This window comes from Equus quagga, chromosome 3 (assembly GCF_021613505.1).
Source record: "Equus quagga isolate Etosha38 chromosome 3, UCLA_HA_Equagga_1.0, whole genome shotgun sequence".
Taxonomy (NCBI): Eukaryota; Metazoa; Chordata; class Mammalia; order Perissodactyla; family Equidae; genus Equus; species Equus quagga.
Genome location: NC_060269.1, coordinates 154086272 through 154108941, shown reverse-complemented (window position 1 = coordinate 154108941; position 22670 = coordinate 154086272). Strand labels below are relative to the sequence as shown.

At 40.5% G+C, this 22670-nt stretch overlaps 1 protein-coding gene across 8 annotated transcripts in view; it reads right to left on the bottom strand.

The window, feature by feature from the left end:
• The window catches only part of POLN (DNA polymerase nu), a 171590-nt gene that overhangs the window by 124325 nt on the left and 24595 nt on the right, over nt 1–22670 (bottom strand). For all 8 annotated transcript variants that reach the window (XR_006888000.1, XR_006888001.1, XM_046657041.1 and 5 more), the window contains exons 5-11: nt 21640–22140; nt 19175–19371; nt 13447–13559; nt 10399–10556; nt 7608–7676; nt 6155–6215; nt 5324–5388 (exon numbers count right to left, since the gene is read on the bottom strand). Coding sequence is in view for 6 of the 8 variants with exons in the window: in XM_046657041.1 (XP_046512997.1) it covers nt 5324–5388; nt 6155–6215; nt 7608–7676; nt 10399–10556; nt 13447–13559; nt 19175–19371; nt 21640–22140 (1164 nt within the window). In the remaining 2 variants the exon portion in view is untranslated. The remainder of the gene's footprint in view (nt 1–5323; nt 5389–6154; nt 6216–7607; nt 7677–10398; nt 10557–13446; nt 13560–19174; nt 19372–21639; nt 22141–22670) is intronic.

Genomic DNA, 22670 nt, shown 5'->3' with positions numbered 1-22670 from the left:
AATAAATACCTCAATAAAAGTAAATACATGGGCAATTATAAAAGCTAGTAATATTGTAACAATCTGCAACAGCACTTTTTGTTTTCTACATGATTTACAAAGAAAACCAACTATGAGTATAAAAGCTAGGATGACTGTAACTTTAGTTTGTAATTCCAAATCTTGTTTCCTACATAATACAAGAGACTAAGGCATTTAAAAAATTATTAGTTTATGTTTTGGGGCACACAATATATAAAGATGTAATTTTGTGACATCAACAACTGAAAGGGGTAGGGACAGAGCTGTAATGAAGCAGAGTTTTTGTGTTATTGAAGTTAAGCTGGTATAAATTCAAATTAGAGTGTTATGACATTAGAATGTTAAATGTTATCCCCATGGTAACCACAAAGAAAATAACTATAGAATATACACAAAAGGAAATGAGAAAGGGATTTAAATATTTCATTACAAAAAAATCAACTAAACACAAAAGAAGACAGTAATGTAGGAAATGAGGGACAAAAAAGCTATAAGGCATATAGAAAACCAATAACACAGTGACAGAAGTAAGTCTCTCCTTGTCAGTAATTAACTGTATGTAAATGGATTAAACTTTCCAATCAAAAGACAGAGATTGGCAGAATGGATGAAAACACATGATCCAACTATATGCTGTCTATAAGAGACTCATTTTAAATCCAAAGATAAAACAGGTTAAAGTAAAAGGATAGAAAAAGATATTCCATGCAAACAGTAACCAAAACAGAGCAGGGGTGGCTAAACTAATATCTAACAAAATAGACTTTAAATCAAAGATGGTTACAAGAGACAAAGAATGACATTATATTTGACACAAGAAGAAGATATAACAATTAAAAATATTTATGCACCTCATGACAGACCATCAAAATATACGAAGGAAAACTAAAAGAATTAAAGGGAGAAGCAGACAGTTCTACAATAATAGTTGGAGACTTGAATACAGTCATGTGCCAGATAACAACATTTCAGCCAATGATGGAACATATATATGACAGTGGTCCCATAAGATCAGTACCATATAGCCTAGGTATGTAGTACGTGATACCACCTAGGTTTGTGTAAGTACATTATGTGATGTTCACACAACAACAAAATTGCCTAATGATGCATTTCTCAGAATGTCTCCCCATCATTAAGCAACACATGACTGTATCCCACCCACAATAATGGATAGAATAACCAAACAGAAGATAAGTACAAAAACAGAGGACTCAAACAATAATAAACCAACCAGATCTAATAAACATACAGAAAACTACCCAAGAACAACAGAATATGCATTCTTCTCAAGTGTACATGGGACATTTTCCAGGACAGACCAAAAGTTAGGCCACAAATTAAAGAGATTTTATTTTATTTTATTTTCTCTCTTTTTTTTTTTTGAGGAAGATTAGCCCTGAGCTAACTACTGCCAATCCTCCTCTTTTTGCTGAGGAAGACTGGCCCTGAGCTAACATCCATGCCCATCTTCCTCTACTTTATACGTGGGATGCCTACCACAGCATGGCATGCCAAGCGGTGCCACATCCGCACCCAAAATCCAAACCAGTGAACCCCGGGCCACCGAGAAGTGGAACGTGTGCACTTAACTACTGTGCCACCGGGCCAGCCTCAGATGATATGATCTTATATGTAGAAAACTCTAAAGATTCCACAAAAAAACTGTTAGAATTTTTTGAATTCAGCAAAGTAAGGATATAACATCAACACACAAAAATCAGTTTCATTTCTACACACGAACAATCTGAAAACGAAATTTCCAAAAACAATTCTAGGGGCTGGCCCCGTGGCCAAGTGGTTAAGTTCGTGTGCTCTGCTGCAGGCGGCCCAGTGTTTTGTTGGTTCGAATCCTGGGCACGGACATGGCAGTGCTCATCAAACCACGCTGAGGCAGCATCCCACATGCCACAACTAGAAGGACCCACAACGAAGAATATACAACTATGTACCAGGGGGTTTTGGGGAGAAAAAGGAAAAAAATAAAATCTTAAAAAAAAAAAAATTCTATTTGCAAGAGCATCAAAAAGAGTAAAATACTTAGGAATTAACTTTACCAAGGAGGTGAAAGATTTGTACAATGAAAACTACAAAACATTGCTGAAAGAAATTTAAAAAGACAAATAAATGAAAACACATCTTATTTTCACGGATTGGAAGATTTAATATATGAAGATGTCAATACTACTCAAAGTGATCTACAGATTCAATGCAATCCCTATCAAAGTCCCAAAGACATTGTTTTGAGAAACAGAAAAATCCACTCTAAAATTCTTATGGAATCTCAACGGACACTGCATAGCTAAAACAATCTTGAAAAAAGAACAAAACTAGAGGACGCACACTTCCTGATTTCAAAATTTAATACAAAGCTACAGTAATCAAAATAGTGTGGTATGGGCATAAAGACAGACATGCAGACCAAGGGAACAGAATAGTGAGCCCAAAAATAAACCCTTGTGGATGTGGCCAAATGATTTTTGACAAGGGTGTCAAGATCATCTGATGGGGAAAGGACACTTTTTTCAATAAATGGTGCTAGAAAACTGCATGTCCACATGCAGAAAAATGAAGCTGGACCCTTACCTAACACCACACACAAAAATTAACTCAAAATGGATCAAGGACCTAAATGTAAGACCTAAAACAATAAAACTCTTAGAAGAAAAACACAGGACAAAAGCTTCATCACATTGGATTTGGCAATGATTTCTTGGATATGACACCAAAGGCACAGGCAACAAAAGAAAAAGTAGAAAAATTGAACTTCATGAAAATGTTTAAAAATTATGCATCAAAAGACACTATCAACAGAATAGAAAGGCAACACAAAGAATGGGAGAAAATATTTGAAAATCATATATATGAGTAGGGATTAACATCCAGAATATATAGAGAACTCCTAAAATTCAACAAGAAAAAACAAACAACTGGATTCAAAAATGGGCAAAGGACTTAAATAGACATTTTTCCAAAGAAGATATACAAATGGCCAATAAACACATGAAAAGATTCTCAACATCACTAATCATTAATGAAATGCAAATCAAAACTACAATGAGATACCAACTCACACTCATTAGGATGACTACTACCAAAAAAACAGAAAAAACAAGTACTGACAGGATGTGGAGAAATTGGAACAACTTGTGCACTGTTGGTGGGAACATAAAATGATGCAGTGGTTTCTCAGTTTGGTTTTACCAAACCACAGTATGGTGGTTTCTCAAAAAACTGAAAACAGAATTACCATAAGTTCTAGCAATTATTTCTGGGTATATAACCAAAAGGATTGAAAGCAGGATCTCAAAGAGATATTTGTACATTCATTTTTATAGTAGCATTATTCACAATAGTTAAAACATGGAAGCAAGCCAAATTGCTTGTAACAGATGAATGGATAAGCAAAATGTGGTATATACACACAATGGAGGATTATTCAGCCTCAAAAACGAAGGAAATTCTGACAACATGCAACAACATAGATGAATCTTGAGGACATTATGCTAAATGAAATAAGCCAGTCACAAAAAGACAATCACTGTATGATTCAACTTATATGAGGTACTTAGAGTAGTCCAAATCATAGGGGAGTTATTATTTAATGGGTATAGAGTTTCAATTTTACAAGATGAAAACAGTTATGGGGATGGATGGGTGATGATGGTTACACAACAATGTGAATGTATTTAATACCACTGTACTGTGTAATTGGAAATAGTTAAGACAGTAAATTTTATGTTGTGTCTTTTATCACAATAAATTTAAAAGATTTGCAGTGTTCACTGTATGTAATTTCTTTCTCACATAAAAAGAAAAAGTCAGTTCCAGGTACGTTGTAAACCTAAATGCAAAGGCTAATGAAAATAGCTTTCAAACATAACACATGAGAATACTTCATGAGCTTGAAGTAAGGAAAGATTTCTTAAACAGGATGCACAAAACACTAACCATAAAGAAAAAGATTAATAAATTGCACTAAGTTAAAAATTAATGTACTTTTTGTTCATCAAAAAAACGTCATTAGGAAAGTAAAAAGTTAAGACAAAGAGGGAGACGGTATATGTAACAGGTTTGTAACAAGAATATATCAAGATGCCCCAATAAGAGAAAGACAAAACCCTCAATACAAAAATGGGTTAAAAACTTGAGCAAATCCTTTACCAAAGAGAAACTCCTAATAGCTAATGATGATAAGAAAAGCTATTCAGTCTCACTAGTAATCAGGAAAATAGAAACCAAAATCATAATGAGATACCATCATGTCCTCACCAAAGTGGCTATTATTAAAAGTCTGAGGTACCCGTGCAGGTGAGGATGTGAAATGACAGGCCCCTGTATTCACTTCTGGTAAGTGCACCTTTGGAAAGCAATTCAGTGTTACTTAATAAAGCTAAGCAATACCATCCCTGTGCTGCAGCAGCCCCATTCTGCCTTACACCCCAGAGAAGCACAAGCCCAGGGGTCCAGGAGACATGCTCAAGAGTGGAGCATGGTTTGTAATGACTGCGAAATGGAAACAACTCAGATGCCTATCAGCAGTGGGCTAGAGTCATGCAATGGAAGACTACAGCACCAAGTGACATAAGTGAAGCTGAGATACAGAGGCTGAGTAAAAGAGGTCAGGCACAACTATCAACTGAGTTCAAAAGGAAAGCTGAATTATACTGTTTAGGCACTGACATGGGAAAACTGCAAAGAAAAGCAACATAATGAGGACAAAAGTCAGGAGAGGGGTTACTTTTGGCAGCAGGAAGAGGGTTCTGATAGGAAGAGGGCACATCGGGCTTCTGGAATTTCTATGCTTTGACCAAGGTGATGGTTATACCGAAGTTTCCTTTAAAGTAACTTAAGTAGAACATTTTAATGCATGTTTTCATGCATCTTTATCCAAACCTCTGTATTTTTCCTTTTTCACAATTGGAAAGTTTTGTTTTTACTTTTTTAAAGAATCCAAGAAACGCATGAATTCCCCTCACCAAACTACAGGGGGCAATGTCCTTGCAAGAAGAACCTTTGAGGAGGACACTGAGGATCCATTAAACCATGCACACATCTACATGGAGGAACAACCAGATATAATGCCTGTTTAAATCTTTTCAATGCATGGTACTCCCCTGCAGGAGTCAGAGACAGGAGGAACAGTGGCAGCATCAGTCTGGGGCAAACGAGGAAGGGAAGAGAGGGGAAGTCACTCTAGAACTACCACTGGAAGAACTCAGAAAGGCCTTTTCCGACCTTTATACCCACCCTATCCTAGGAGAGAGCTAACAAGTACAAATGGTCTGAAATAATAACATACCCCAAGAACTGCTGAAGTCCTCTCCATTTCGTCTTTGTTCACCTGAATGTTGTGGCTTTCCATTACTGTGATTCAAAAACCAAAGCAGATAATGTTTGTGCTGCATCAATGAATCATTTCTGTGAAAGACTCAAGTGCAAGGAGTGAGCCTCACTCCCTGATAAGGACAATAATGACAGCACCTGCTGCGAGCCGACCTCAGTGAAGTGACCATTAGGGCCAGTATTTGAGCCCAGCAATGGTGGCAGTGGGCCTGGGGACAAGCACCGGTCAGCCACACTCTGGATAGAGTTGCCCCTCCACCAGCTCGGCTGCAGGGCACTGGTCAAGGCTCTGATCTCCTAGGGACCCAGCAGGACCTGGGCAGAGCGGGAGAGAGAGGGATACAGAGGTGAAGGCAGAGGAGAGCCCTGCAACAGTTCTTCTAGGAGTTCTCACAAAGAGGAAAAGGTTAAAGGACAGTATACCAGGACCAGGGACGGCAGTGACATGTAAAACATCCAGACAGCCATCCTCCCCCACATTGCTGTTCTGAGGACCCTGGGAGTCAGGTCAGTGCTCACTCCTTGGCCAGGGCATCTGGCAGAACTGGACAGTACAGAGGGATCCCATATGACCAAAATGTCAGAACCTTCTAGTCCCTCTAGATCAAGAGGTGATAGGGTCCAACCCCTTTCGCTACAGAAAGGGAAAATAAATGGCTTGCCACCTCTTCAGTGCCCCCATGATACACTACCCACCCTAAAATAAGTTAGGAGAGAAACAGTCATTCCCAACAATGTAAAGAATTCTCTAGAAACATGACTGTACATCATCTTTATGGTAACTTACCTGCCAAAATTGGTATCAGAGGAAGCTCCAAAGTACAAAATAGTTGCCACAAACCATAAATCTGTTTCATAGGAAGAAAAGATATCAATGTTACTTTTAAATTATTATTTTTATCTGCATTTCACTGAAAAGCCTACTTAATTTCCTTGAGCTAGAATTAAGGCAACTACTATAGAAGACATGGTTGGTTTCTTATCCAATAGCCACTCCTCTGCTCCGTCCTCCTCCCTAATAGAACTATTTCCTTCAAGTATCCAATTTTATTACCCAGACCTGGTAGAGATATTTAGAAATATCAGGTAGGACAAGTCCCACTCCCAATATTCTTTAATCTTTCTCATTTTTAAGTCTGATTTAGGTATTTGTAGACTTTTAGTCTTCCATTTTAATTTCAGAATAGTTTACTGAATTTCCAAAAGTTTAACTAGAATTTTCATTGATTCTGCATTGACTTTATAGAGTAATGCGGGAAGAAGTGAAATCTTTATATTAGGTCATCACCTCCAGGAGCATGAAACAGCTCTCCATTTATTCAGAGCATCTTCCAAGCTCTTTATCAGTTTCCATCTCTTTTATTCTTTCCTGCTGCTACCTGAGAGAGTCTTCAGCCTCATCTGTTCTTCCTTTATGCCCTCACATTCTCAACCTGCCCCTCCAGAGCCATTCTCTGCCTTGCTCTTCACTCTCGAGGAAGGGCTAATGCCCTCCAGGCCACCTCACCTGGACTCCTTCTCTGCACTCAGGCTGGTTTTGCCAATTTGGGGCTGGTAGAAGGAGAAAGAAGTGGGTTTCCTCTCTCCCACCTGGCCCCTGCCCACCAGCCCACAGTGTACTGCTGACCGCAGTTCTCCACCTGCAGCCACAGCTTCTGGTGCCTGACTCCTGACCAGGAGCCCCCTGCCGCCATTGCTCTCCCAGGGTCCTAGTAACAGCTTGCCCTTCAAGCTTAGGGGTTGAAAAGCTTCTAGCCAGTACCTGTCCTTGGAGGCTTCTCCATCCCCAGCTGGCTCCCTTGCCCCTGCTCTTGCCTCAGTACACAGTCCCTTCATTCATCTCTGCTCAATGATTCCTGTGAATGCCCTCTGCTTCCCAATGAAACTCTGATTGAGTGGAGCTGTGTCCATTTCACTATTAAGTAAAATAAACTCTCCGCTTTTATGTTAACTGCAGCATTAAAAATATTCCATTTGAATTGGAGGCTTTTAAAAAATATTGCAATTGTTTTCAGCCTATAGAAAACATTTTTAAAACTTCAGGTCTTGTCATCTGGACTACCCTTTTATGAGTGATGTGCAGCTTAAGGTGGCCTTAGAACTCAATGTTTCATTTCCTGCACATTCAAAGACACTGCAGGTACTGCTTCCTGTGAGTATGGGTGTGAATGAAAGACAGCTCTTGGACAAACAGTGAGCAAGAGTGCCTGCTAACCGGAAGTTATAATAAAATGCCTTGCCTTCAACTGAGAACAAAGGCCCATCGTAAGTCTGTAGAGTATCCTCAGGTTCGCACACACATTCTGATTCTTTAAAAGATCAAAAGAATTAAAAATTAGGCAAACTTGGTGGCAATGTTTGTCACAATCTAGGAAGTGACAAAATTCACAAAAATATTTACCAGCTATGTTGCACAAGTCTTTCCATGGCAGATATGATGCATCTGGCAGCGTCACCAATTGCCTCAAGTAGACGAGTTCCCATGGTACAGAACGTGCATCTTATTGGGCAAATGCAAGCTACTTGTCACCTCACACTTTCTCTCCAACCCAGTTTTTTCTTATTTTACAGGAAATGAACCACAAAGATGCAAAATGCCCCACATGCAAAGCCTACACAGTAGTAGAGACAGGAGGACATGGACCTGACCTCTCTACTCCTACAGCCTCCACCCACCATGAGCAAGCTGAGGAGCCACACTGCACATTCCACACTCACCGTCCATCCTCGCCCTAGATGACACACACAGATGCCCTGGAAGTGGACAAACAGGGTCTGTGTTGAACTGATAAATAGGGTGATTGGATGAGCTGCAGCCCCCAACGCTCAGTCTAATTCTCCCTCCACTGACCCAGAGCCCCAGCTTCTCCCATTGAACACCTTGCTCCACCAAATGACTCTCCAGACTCTAGGCCAGTCAGACTCAGCTTTTCTGCTGAAGGCCTCAAGTTAGAGAAAATTCCCCACAATGAGCCAAAGGCTGGCTGCACATACCCTGGCATGTGTTTTCTAGTCATTCCTGGTCTTGGCTCTTCTGTGAACAACTAGTCCAGAGGCATCATGAGCACATCCATGTAAATTTCTCAGCTGCTGCCTGGCAGATTGCCGCAGTGCTGCCTGAACGAGCTTTCTAAACAACAAAGCTGGCTGAGCGACTCCCACTTTAAACAGTTCTCCAACTCCGAAGCTTCCTCAGGACAAGATCAGTCTTCCCAGCAGGCTCAGACCCTTCGGGCATAGGCCCTGCTGTGTCTCCTCTTCCTTCCCCACAGTCATCTTCCTTCTCACCATGTGAGGTCTTGCTGCTTCCCTCAGAAGAGCCACATTCTCCTGTGATTCCCTACTGTTTCCACGCTACTTGCTCTATCCCGAATACTCTTTCATTTTCCTGAACAATTCATACCAGTTGTTCAAAGAAGCACAGCTGGCAGATCCTATAGATTAGTGGGCCCAACTTCCGTCTTCCACCCACTCCTGTATTGCATGCCTCCACAAGAGACATTTCTGACCAATAAGACACAAGTGGAAATTTACCCGAGGCTGCCTTTTTGATGACTGGAGTGTGGACGAGGGCCCTAGGATGAAGCTTTGCTGGAACCGTAAGGCAATGGCACGAAGGGAGTGGCTGAATGGAAGAGTCCGACAGCACTGTGAGCAGCTGCTCCAGCCGGGGTGAGGGCCAGCAGCTTCTCGTAAGGGACAAACACACCCTGTGTGGTTGGCGTTTTGTTCCTTGCAGCCACTCCCATCCCTAACTCATACACGTGTATACTAGAAAGAAATTGGACTTTAGAGTCAGAAATCCAAAGTGTGAACCGTGGCCTGCACCTTGGTTTACTTATCTGTAAACTGGGACTGATAACACTGAGATGGACAACTCCTTCTTTCAGTAATATCTCAGCTTCCGTTTGGGGAAGTTCCCTCCCCACAACATGGAATCTGGGTAGGACTTCTATTCTCCACGTCCTGCCCTACGTGCCAAGGGCAGACATGTGACACAGTGAGGGAAACAAAACATCTGAAGCGCTGGAACTTTTAATCTTGAAAAAAGTGACACACGGATCAAAAGGTCATGGCTCACTTCTCACCCCAGGCCCTGTGGGCTCCCGCTCTGTGGGTCCCCAGAGCCGCCTGGCTCCTGACTTCCCAAGGCCTGGTTCTGCTTCTTCTCTGAGTCTGTGAGCTGCCCCATATTCCTCTGACAGAACTCTTTTTAAATTAAGGGAAAGCAAGTTTCTGTACTCTCAAACCCAAGCCACTGACACAGAACCTTCGCTCACAGAAGGTCTGTAGGATAAAATGCAGGACGACAACATCTCCTGGTCAGTACTTCACACTGAGTATACTCCCAGAGCCACCTGTTCCTCCGTGCCCCCTCAGTACTCTGCATATTCTTTGACTTGTGCTTTTAAGGTGTAGCTGTTAATTTACAACTAGGAAGCCTGAACAGAGTGGCCCCATGTGGCCCACGCTGCTCCCACTGGGACACCTCCTCTGGAGCCTGCCATGTGGCCATGTCAAGTCTCCGTTTCACTGAGCTCCAGGCAGGATTCCAAAGCTGCAAGCACCCTTGCTTCTCCGGACAGTGGTTCTTAACAATCGGGGGCATCTTCAGAAGAGGGGCTCAGAGAGACATACCTGGAGCAGCTTCTACAAGTCTCCGCATGTGGACTGAGGAGTGGCCAACCCAGGCCCTCTGTCACAGCAGCCATATCATCAGCATTAAGAATTTATAAACAAGCAGCTCTCCACTCATGGAGCAGCTGACTTTCTGACACCAGAGAACCCATTTAGAAGGATCACACTGTGAATGGGATTTCCCAGGAACAGTTTCACGAAGGAAGAGAAATTACCCATCCTTATTGAATATCTTCCTCCAGAAATGTCAGAGTAAAAAGCATTTGCGCTGAATAAGTAAAAATGAATGTCAGCAATATTCTTTACTATTGGACTGTCTATGAACCAGAAAGTTTCTAGAGAAAAATTAGGGTTACATTAAGGTTGACAAAACCTTATCTTAAAACAACTCACCACAATATTTCTTGAGGAATTTCCATATGTGCTGCTCACTTTAACTGTGATGGAGTTTTCAAAGTATTTTGCCACTAAATCTTCAAAAGAGGGAGCAGCATCACTAGGATCTATAAGCCATGCAGCGATTCTGGGATCTAGCCCTACAAAGTCAGCAACTAACAAGAAAAAGGTCCTTTAATCATTCTAAGAAAAATGAATAATTGTACTTTTCCCTGCTTTTACAAGGTTCTCAAGTTCAAATTAATAATAATAGTGTTACCATCCTCTCAAATTACACAGCTAAGTATCAAAGTGATGCTCTGTCATTCCTAAAGAATTTCGAATCTTTGATAAGAGCAGCCTCCCCCCAGGTCCCACATGGCCAATCTCCATGGGGAATGGATCCCAAACAGTCAAAAAGGGGTGGAGACTCCAAACTAACTTGGAATTTGGATCTCTCAAAAATGTTAAAAGGGATCAAAGTCAGAATCCTCAGCTACACTTCTTGTCTCCTCTTCCCCACCTTTCTCTTCCCCTCCCTGCTCCCAAGCCTCTCACTGCCCCATGCACCTCTCCCCCATCTGGCTTTTCAATCACATATGTCAATGAATCCACTCTTTCCAAGTCCTCCCCTCCTCCAGTCTCTCACTGGTCTACGTTCCTAGGCCAGCTTTGACCTCGCCTCGCATTGGGACGTTCAGGAATCCAAGTCTTGTGAGTAGAAGCAAGAGTGATGAGAAGCTGCCTGAGCAAATGGCATCCTCGTCATTGAGTTCTGGGGAGGCTGGGCAGTGTGTGCGAGGGAAAAGACGCTTGATGTTTTGGGCATTTACCCTGATGTGAGGAAAATCCTGTGAGACAACTAGATGTGCTGCATCACGATGTGTGAAAAGAACCAGGGCACCAGACCACCCTGTGAGCCAGGGAGGTCACTTTGCCCCTTAAGTGTTAGTTTTCTCATCTGAAAACTGGGAGAAAAGATTACTATAAGTATCTGTGAGACATATGTGAAGGTGCTTTTTAAAAAATAAAAATGATATTTGCTAAATAGATAAATTTTAGTATCAGAGTGTTTTAGATATGAAGGGGGAGTTATAAATGGATAAAGAGGGGCTCATAAATTAAGAGATAAATCTGAATTCTATGTGATTGTTTTTTCAAGTTACCTTTTTTAGGATTTTATTTTTTTTCCTTTTTCTCCCCAAAGCCCCCTGCTACATAGTTGCATATTTTTAGTTGTGGGTCCTTCTAGTTGTGGCATGATGAGCGGTGCCATATCCGTGCCCAGGATCCAAACCAGCGAAACCCTGGGCCGCCGAAGTGGAGCGCGTGAACTTAACTACTCGGCCGTGGGGCCGGCCTTCAAGTTACTTTAACATTTTGAATTGTGCTATACAAAAGTAACGAGTTTGCCTTTAAACAAAACTGTAGTCTTAGCTCACATCACACTAAATATTATATTTTTTGGCATCTTTTAATTATACTAGTCTAAGAGATTTATATTTACTAACAGTCAGTATCATGACTTCTTTGTTTGATGACTAGGGAGTCTCTTACACTGGTAGATTTGGAACTTTGGAGAGTTTGGCGAGACAAAGTCGGCAGTCATTCTGGCTGCGTGCCACTCAAGTCAACTATTCATGACTTCATATAGCACTGTCTAGCAATGCTAACTGACCCAGTAGGACTATTCCACTCTATTTGCCTTTTCAAAGCTCTGATGGCCCAAAATTAAGGGTTCTTAAAGTATATTTTTGAAAATCCTTGGGGAAGGTCTGACAGCACTGGAATGGTCTGGGGGCTGGTCCCTATAAACTCTTGTGACTAACAAACTGAAGCCTGCTAGGACAAACTCCACACTGGGGAGAAAGTGCCAGTAGTTTAAAAAGAAATGCCAACAAAATAGATTTAAAATGAGCTAAGAAACATTAAGAAAATAATAAAAGCCATGAAAAATAAATAAACCAGAATTAGAAATACTTAGAAATTAGGTGACTTAGAAAAAGAAAAATGAATAAAGAAATGGAAGAATTCAGGAAAGGGAAATTAAAAAGCCATTTCAGAAATAAAAATTAAACTGGCAACACACAAAAGCAAATAAATGCAACAGATAATGCCTTAAGTAAAAAAGAAGATGGAGGGGCCAGCCCTGTGGCCGAGTGGTTAAGTTCGCGTGCTCTGCCGTGGCGGCCCAGGGTTTCGCTGGTTCGGATCCTGGGCGCAGACATGGCACCACTCGTCAGGCCACGTTGAGGCGGCATCCCACATGCCACAACTAGAAGGACCTGCAACTAAGATATACAACTATGTACAGTGGGGTTTGGGGAGATAAAGCAGGAAGAAAAAAAAGAAGACTGGCAACAGTTGTTAGCTCAGGTGCCAATCTTTAAGGAAAAAAAAAAGATTATTGTTAATTTGAGGGGGAGATGATGATGGTATCATCTTAAAAATGAAATCCTCAGGGGCCGGCCCAGTGGCATAGTGGTTAAGTTTGCACACTTTGCTTTGGCAGCCCGGGATTTGCAGGTTCAGATCCTGGGAATGGACCTACACACACTCATCAAGCCATGCTGTGGCAGCATCCCATATGCAAAGCAGAGGAAAATTGGCATGGATGTTAGCTCACAGCTAATCTTCCTCACACACACAAAAAGTGAAATCCTCATATGTTAGTCATATAATTGAAATATTTACAGATTAATCATATGATGCTTGGGATTGGCTACAAAATAATCCAGGGGATGAGGGTTTGGAAATGTGAGGAGTTATACAGGAAAGAAGACTGGACATAAGTTGATAATTGTTGAAACTGGGTGATGGGTACTCTGTTGTGTTTTCTGACACCACCTCTGACACCACATGTGTGGGTTTTCCACACCGCCAACTCCAGTTCTCTGCAGACTTCAGCTGGGTGTCCAAGAATTCAATTCAATTCTGACACTACCTACCTGAAGTTACGGCACACAATGCAGGTTAAGGGCTCAGCCCCAGAAGACCGTCCCCGCTTCAGGAGCCAGTCCCAAGTCCGGGGCCTCCTGTACTTTCAGCCAACCAGCTATAACTTACCATGCTTCCAACTGCCATCATCACCAAAAAACTGTAGCACTGTTCTCACAAAATCCTTTGCATTAAAACAAATAACAGGACATTTACATTTCAGTATTTGAAACAGCACATCCCTAGAAGATGAAAGGAAATTCACTGATTTAGACATTAATTTAGGACTTTCCATCTTGGAAAAAAATTATCGCTACTCCACCAACAGCTATCACTTAAATAGTACTTCGTTGCAGACATTCTTCTAAGAGCTTTACATAGATTAATTCAAAAATCCTGTGAGGTTGGTATTACTTATTATCTGCACTTTACAGATTATGAAGCTGAGACACAGAGAGGCTAAGTAACAAATCCAAGGTCACACAGCTGTTCAGAGCCAATCCCTGGGCAAAGCCCCATTACCTACAGACTAAGACCCAAATTCCTGAGCAGACCATACACATTTTGGGCTCTTTACAGCCAGCCCTAACACAACTCTCCAGCCTGCTCTCCCAGCACTCCCTCCCAACATTCTATCCTTGGCTCACACTGAATACTCTTTCCTCTGTCACCACACTGTGCAACGTCCCCTCACACTCCAGAGCCACTGCACATGCTGTATTCTTGCCTAAAATTCTCCTCCCACAATTCCTGAAAACGGCTCAAGCGCTATTTTCAGGAGGGTCTGCCTGGATCGCAGGCAGGGCTTTGTTCCTCTGCTATGTTCCTTCTCCTCCTTCCTGTCCACACATCTGCTACAGCCAGGACCACACTTGCTATAGTGTAATTTACTTTGAAAGTTTGCTCTCCCCATTACATCATGATCCATGAATATGGGATTCATAGTAGTTAACACTTATTAAACACTCCCCAGGAGCAGATCCCATGCTAAACACTTCACAAGGAGTATTGCATTGAATCCTCATCACAATCGTATTAGGCAGGCACTAGATCCACTTTACAGATAAGAAAACTGAGGCTCAGAGAGGTTAAACAATTTTCCCAGTGTTACACAACTGCTAAGTGGCAAAGCTGAGGTCTGAGACCCTATCTCACTGCTGCCAAGGCCCAAGCTATAAATCTCCTACTACAGTAACAATTTATTAACACATTAATGAGGGTCTTTGGAAACGGCCAAGGAAGAAAGAAACTAGGAGCCCAAATAGGTCTGCACACTAAGTCAACATATAGTTAGATTTTGCTTGGCTTGCTCCAGAGACAAGATCTTTTTAGGCTTTTTTCATTTTCTTGTATGATTTTAGCTTGGCTTCCCTTGAAGAGAGGGGCCAGGATGCTAGGGAGGGCAAAGTGCCAACTGTTGCACAGCTTCAGGTCTTGGCTCTACTGGATTTGGGAGAGGGTGTACAGGAGGAGAGAAGGGGAAGGGGGATGAAAGTTTGCAAGGGAGAAGAACTGGAGACAACTGGAGTTCCTTCCACTGTGATGCTCTTGTATGCTGGGAACCCAGGAGTCCTTAATGAGGTCATCTAATAACCACAATATCTCCCACTAAGAAGAGATGCTTCTATCTTGATAAGACCACAAAAAGAATATCTTGTAAGACAAAGTGGCTAAAACACTGTGTTTTATAAGTCAGTTATATAAGTCAATTATGTCCCAATTACAAAACAAAAAGGCAGCTATGGTATAAAAAAACTAGACTTGAGTATTAAAAAAGGAGGCTTGTGCTGAAATCTCAAGGATGACCTATGACTACCTCTCTATCTCTATCTCTCTGAGTCTCAGTTTCCTCACATATAAAATGGAACTAATAACACCTAATATACACAGTTAATGTTAAAATGAAAAGAGAGCATGTATGTGAAAAGACCTTGCATGGGTATTTAACAAATGTTGTTAAATATGTTTTGTGTAAAAAAATTATGTATGTGTCTATTAATTTAAATATGATTTAAATTCATTTTGAATCTCAAAGATACTATCATAGAATTGGGATTATTACTTCCAATTTTATGGTATTTGAGTCAATGTCTTCATATAATTGTCCTGGAACTTATAAAAATTAAACCTCAATACTCATTCATTGAGTAATAATATTGAATAAATATTTATTAAGCACACGCTCTCTGGCACTGTTCTTGGCTGTGGAGATATAAAAATCCCTGCCTCCAGAGAGTTTTGGGGTAGATGTACAGTAAACAAAACAAGCAAGTAAGAGAGAATGATAATGGTGGTATTGCAGAGAACTATGGAGCAGGGAAAGGAGATAGGGAACATGTGTGCTGTTGGGATGGGGTACAGTTTTATACAGGGTGGTCAGGCACGGCCTTACTGATAGGGTAATACCTACGTAAAGACTTGAATGACAAGGAGAACAAAAAGCCTAGTTAATGAAGGAAAGTTCTATACAGAAAATTTTAGCCAATAAATGTGGAATAAATGATAGTTAGAAAAATCATCATCCTCAAGTCATAATTTAAAAGTGATTCCAATGACCCTCATCGATAGACAAACCACAGGGGAAAGTCTGCTGGGGAAGTTTACAAAGGCGGGATCGTGCTGCCACCACCTGACCCACGGCTCTATCTCAGCATCATGGTATTGGGACAACACAATTGCATCATAAAGGTAGCCAGATAGAATACAGGACACCCAGTTAAACTTGAAATTCAGAAAAACAGTGAATAATTTTTATCTGAAAAAATGTAAATATTTTTTGGAGATTTTTCCTTTTAGTGTAAGAATGTCTCATGTAATATTTGAGATATACTAAAAATTAGTTGTTTATCTGAAACTCAAATTTAACATCTTGTAGTTTTATTTACTAAATCTGGCCACCAACTGCATCACAGATGGTTTGAAGAAACATATGGCACCACTGAGAGAAGTTTTCTTGTAAAAAAAGTTGGACTTGAATAATCAAGCTTGTAGAACTAAACTCCACTTTACAGAAAATATGGAGAAAAGGAAAACCAGTTAAAGATTGCCACAATGAGGAAACAGGTATGTCCAGAAGGTGGGACCTTCTGCAAGATGGGGTGAAGGGTCGGAGGATGCTCATATTAGAAGAGGCAGAAGAGACATGATCTCCAAATGTCACATGTGGACCTTGTTGGTCCTGATCCCAGTAGATCAAGTGTAGAAGGACATTTTTAAAATTTGGCCTGGGTATAACATCTGTTAATTTTGAGAATGGCATTGTGGCTATGTAAAACAAACAAACAAAAAAAACCTGTTTTTTAGAGCTAACTCCTGAGACAAGTGAGGTAAAAGGACATGTTTGGGATTTAATCCCAGCTCCCCACCCTTCCCCTCAAAAAGGGACAGATAAAGGAAGTACGGAAAAACCTTTGATAACTGTTTGGTCTGGATGGATGCGTATATGGGGCTCATTATACCATTCTCTCTACTTTGTATTTTCATAATTTGCTTTTCTTTGTTTAAAGAGAAACACAAAGGAATGAGGTGGTGAATCACACAGATATCTGGAAGAATACTGCAGGAGAGGGAACAGCTGGTACAAGGCCCTGGGGTAGCGGCATGCTCCCCACATTCGGGAACAGCAGTGAGAGTGGGGAAAGAGGAGAAGAGGACCAAGAAGCAGCAGAGGGGTTGGGTACGTAGACCTGCAGGGCCACTGTAGGAACTTTGGCTTTCCTTCAGAGCAAAGCAGGAGCTTTTAGAGGTTTTGAGCAGGGGAGTGAGGTGATCTGATTTACGTTTGAACAGGACCTCTGTGGGTGCTGTGCTAAAAACAGACAGAAGGGGCAGGTGGACGTGGGAGGCTCCTTGCCACAATTCAGTCAGGAGGTAAAGGCCTGCAGAGGAAAGGCAGCAGCAGAGGGGATGAGAGTAGGTCAGAATCTACCTGTATTTTGAAGGCAGAACCAATGGGATTCACTAAGAGCTGAGAGGAAGTATACAGAAAAAGAGAGAGAAATTAAAGATAACGGACTGAGCTCATGGAGGGCTAACGGTGACACTAACTAAGACAACAAAGGCTGTAGAAGGCAAGTTGCAGGGAAGATAGAAGCTTTGAAATTCATAATATCTTGGTGGTATTGAGGACAGTTTCCTGTTTGAAGGCAGTGATAACTTCATTTTCTAATGCAGTGAGTGAACAAGTGTGATGAGGAAAATAATCTGGGACTCTGGCAGATGCACATGTTAAGGCTGAAGTGACTACTAGATGTCCAAGCAGATGTCGAGTAGGATATATAAATCCAGAATTCAGAAAAGGCTGTCCAAATATTAGGGATCTACTCTCACAGAGATCTTCCATAGGATAGACCTGCCGAATTGTTCTTTCAAAAGAAAACTATGTAAAAGGAAGCTTATGGGTTTCTTGGGAGCAGAATGCTATATTAGTCAAACACTGTCCTGTTCTCATCAAAGTTACTGTAGTGTAAGTACTTGACATTAAGCTTTTGATTGCTGAGGCAACCATTTCAAAAGACATCCATCTTGGGTAGACATGTTGCCAGCTGTATGACACAGCTATTAGCAAACCAAGCAGATAAGGATCTAGGTCTTCCCCACCCATGAAGGTCCCTCCTCAGAAGGCCCTGGGTGATCCAGATAACTGACCACTAGAGTGACCATGCTTCTCCCTTACCATGTCCTAATTCCCTCTCTTATGCTTTAAACTAGCCAATAAAGACTGAACCCTTGAAACCCTACGCACCCCACCCTCAGATCCTAATAAAAGCAGAGCCCTAGGTCAATGCTCTGTCTCTGTCTACTGAAGACCTCGCTGTGTGGCCCTCGGGCATGCTGGGTATGCTCCAGGACCGATGAATAATAAATCTTATAGTCTCTAAGTTGCCTGACGTTTTTTGCTGAAGTGTGTCCTGTGATCATAATAAGAACCACAAAGGCTAGTCCAGCCACAGCTTTGGCCCCTGTGGGGGAAACGTCTGTGGGGGCTCACTACCAGTAATACATCCCCTGGCAAGTGCCTCAGGAGTTCCTAGCTGAGAGCATCACTATCAATAGCCTGGGACCCACACAACAGTTACCGAAAACTCATCAAGGCCTACTGAGACTGTATTAGACAGGAAGGGCCAGGCTCCCCACCTTCTATCCTTGAGCCTCCTTGAACTCCTCTTCAGGGCAGCGGCTTTAAGGAGCAATCTCGGGGCACTAATTGACCTGAACTCAGAGGGCTGGGCGGACAGGAAGTGGATGCCCCCACCCAAGGCAGAAACTTCAACGGGGCTGACAGCATGTGCAAAGAAAGAGTGACAAGAGGCACAGGCTCCAACCTACAATAGGACTTTTCAGGATTGAGAAGGGGCATCCCTGCCTATTCTAAGATTCTAAGAGGGCACGTCCAAGTGAGACACGTCTTGTTTATGTTCACAGACATGAAGCTTTGAAATTCATAATATCTTGGTGGTATTGAGGACAGTTTACTGTTTGAAGACAGTGATAAATTCATTTTCTAATGCAGTGAGTGAGTGAACGAGTGTGATGAGGAAAATCATCTGGGACTCTAGCAGTGACTCTGGGTTTTCAGGCCTGGGGATGATGTTTTCCTCACCAACTTTCATTGAGATGTTGATTCAAATTCTGGAGCAGGCTCCCACAAAAGGATGAAACCTCCATGCCAGAAGCTCTTTGAGGGGGAGAGAGCCAATGTTTGTAGAGGTTTCTGTCATTTAGATCCATTTTATTTTCATGTGCCCATACAAAACTTGTAAAAGTTTACATAATAAAATTGGAGCTTCAGAAACTTTAAATTAGGACAAAGCAGGCATGTAAGTAAGATTTAAGGTAATGAGTGAAGATGTCGAACCTGGCAAATTGACTATGTGCCTCCTGTTCCTGGCTCCAAATACAAGAGAGCTCTGTTTTTATGTAGATAAACTGATCACTGGGTGTGAAGCCTTCCTCGAGAACACAGTAAGAGGCTGAGGCATCCAGAGGACCACTGCTGCCTTCTGCGTGGCTCTGTAGTAACATCACAATTCCTTTAACAGGGGAAACTAGAGCCTGTGAATACACAATAAAATAAAGTTTCAATATTAAACATAGACAATGTGTTTATTTAAGAAAAATATGTCATGTTTTATAATTAAGCAGAGAGAAAAGAGAAAACTTGTAAATTTGTAAACAAACAACTCTTTTTGTGACAATCAAGGCCAAAAGCCAAACTCATGATCTTACTCTCCAAATCTGGTCTCCTCTCTATTTAACATCATAATGGAAGTCTTAGCCAGTGTAATACAATAGGAAAAAGAAATAAAGGCATATAAATCAGAAAGGAAGAATTATACTGTCCCTATTTACAGATACCACGAATGTCTGCATAGAAAACTCAGAGGAACCTACAAAAAAGAACTCCTGGAAGTAATACACGAGTTTAGCAAGGTTACAGGATACAAGACCAAAACAAAAATCTCAACTGTATTTCTATACACTAGCAATAAACATATAAAAATGAACTTTAAAGAAAAAGAAATTACTCTTTATAATAACTATTCCAAAAAATGAAATACTTAGAAATCAACAAAATATCTATAGGATCTGTATACTGAAAACTACAAAATACTGAAGAAAGAAATCAGAGAAGACCTAAATAACAGAGACATACCATGCTCAAAGGCTACAAAACTCAAAATAATAAGAATGCCAACTCTCCCAAGTTATTCTATAGAACCAAGAAGATCAATAAACTCTAAGTACAAGAAACATGAAGAAAACTATGCCAAATCACATCATAATGAAATTGCTTAAAACCAGTGATAAAAAGAAAACCTTGAAAGAAGCCAGGGTAGGGGAGATGGGGGGGCTGCATACTACCTAGATAGAAACATAGAAATGGATGACAGCAGATTTCTTGTGGGAAACAAGGTAAGTTACAAAACAGTGGAGTAACATCTTTAAATTACTGAAAGAAAAAAACTACCAACTTACAATTTTTTAGTCAGCAAAAATGTCTTTCAAAAAAAGGAAGATTTGTATACTACACTGAAAACTACAAAACTGCTAAAAAAAATTGAAGTTTTAAATAAATGAAAGGATACCCCCTGTCCATGGATCAGAAAACTGAATACTGTTACAGTGGCAAAACTCCCAAAATTAATCTATAGATTCAATACAGTTTGTATCAAATTCCAGCTGGATGTTTGCAGAAGTTGACAAACTGATTCTAAACTTTATATGGAAACGCAAAGCAACGAGACTACCCAAAACAATACTGAAAAAGAGAAACAAAGCTGGAAGATTCACACTCCCTGATTTCAAAACTTACTTCAAAGATAAAGTAATCAAGACAGCATGGTACTGTCATAAGGAAAAACATATGGATGAATGGACAGAATTGAATGTCCAGAAATAAACTCTTACATTTATAGTCAATTGATTTCCAGTAAAAGTGCCAGGAAATTCAACAGAGAAAGAAGAGTCTTTTCAACAAATAATACTGGGAAAACTAGAAATCCCCATGCAAAAGGGTAGATTTATGTTTTTATCTCACACCATACACAAAACTAAGTCAAAATGGATTTAAATGTAAGAGCTAAAACTATAAACTTAGAAGAAAACAGGAGTAAATCTTCATGACCTGGGATAGGCACAGCATTCTTAAATACAACAACAAAAGCACAGGAAATAAAAGAAAAAATCTGATAAACCGGAGTTCATCAAATTAAAAAATTTTTCTGCTTCAAAATACACCATCAAGAAATTGAAAAAACAAGCCACAGATTTGGAGAATTGCAAATCATATATCTGACAACAGACTTGTATCAGAATACATAAAGAACCCTTACAGATCCAAGATAAAGCAACTGAAAACAAACAACCCAATCAAAAAATGAGCAGAAGATTTGAATATATATTTCCCTAAAGAAGACACACAAATGGTCAACAAGTACATGAGAAGATACTCAATGTCATTAGTTATTAGGGAAACGCAATTTAAAACCACAGTGAAGTACCACTTCACACCCACTAGAATGGCTAAAATAAAAAAGACAGACAACAACAAGTATTAACAAGGAGGTGGAGAATTTGGAACCCTTGTATATTGCTGGTGGAATATAAAATGGTACAATCACTCTGGAAAACATTTTGGCAGTTTCTTAAAAAACAGATGAGAACTATGCATTATCAATCACTTGCCACTAAGGGAGAAGGGGAGGCTCAAAATCTTATTTCTAGTTCTCCTATCAAAATCAGACACTAAGAAAATGGATTTCTTTTATGGTGCCAAAAAACCCCAAAACAAACAAACAAAAACCAACACTGTTTACTAACCTGGTCAGCTCTTAGCTGGGTTGAACCATCCTTATATATCAGAGTTAGTGCCAAGGCTACTGCCTGTTTGAGCATTTCAATCAGCTGGCTTTTCTCCAAATCATCCAAATACCTAATATCACAAAAATGGTTTTTGAATGCTCTTGAGTTCCCAGAATTTAGGTAGAGTCCAACCTCATCAGCATCTTCTTCCAATGCCATATGTTTACTTGTTTTCTCTGATGAATTATTGTATGTAATATGTTTTCTTTTAAGATTCACGCTTCCCTTATTTTCATTATTTATATTTTCTTTTAGGGAATATTTTCTTTTATGTTCTAGTTTCTGTAGAACTGAAGCCTCTTGGTTACACTGTGGAATTAAACAACTGGAAGGAGCCAACAAGTTGATGTCCTTCTGTTTTTGGTCAGTAGACAGCTGATCTGTGAGTCTGATACTGGAAGACTGAGGAGAGAGTTTGACAGAAGCTCTTGATGTCTGGCTTGTAAAAGAACTAAGATTCTATCAAAAAATGGAAAATATTTCATTAGAATATGGATTCATAAAACAGATATATAAACCAAACTAATTTCTGATAAAACTCATCTAAGGTAAAGTAGGAACACAGCTTCATATCATCTAGAATAAACTTTCTAATGAAATTATATAGCGTCTTCTAGAGCAGTGATTTTTCTCAACCCAGGTAGGAGTGCATATGTGAATCATGAGCTGGGATAGGCAGGAGTTCAACAAAGTCTCCAGCCACACCCCTGTATTGAAATTGTGCATGTAATGAGATGCCATGGACGGGAATATGTTGCAGATGTGCGTAAGAGTGAAGAATAATAATTTACAACTTCCAAGTAAAGACCATTTATAGAGAAAATGAAATCACCACAACTATTTGATATGTTAATCTATCTACTAAAAATTAAAAAAAAAATATGGCTCAGCAGCAATCCTCTTCCTATCTTGATCTAGCAATGCGCAATACTCATTCATAGATTCACAAACCAACCAACGGGAAAAAAGCATGCCTATCCATTTGACAT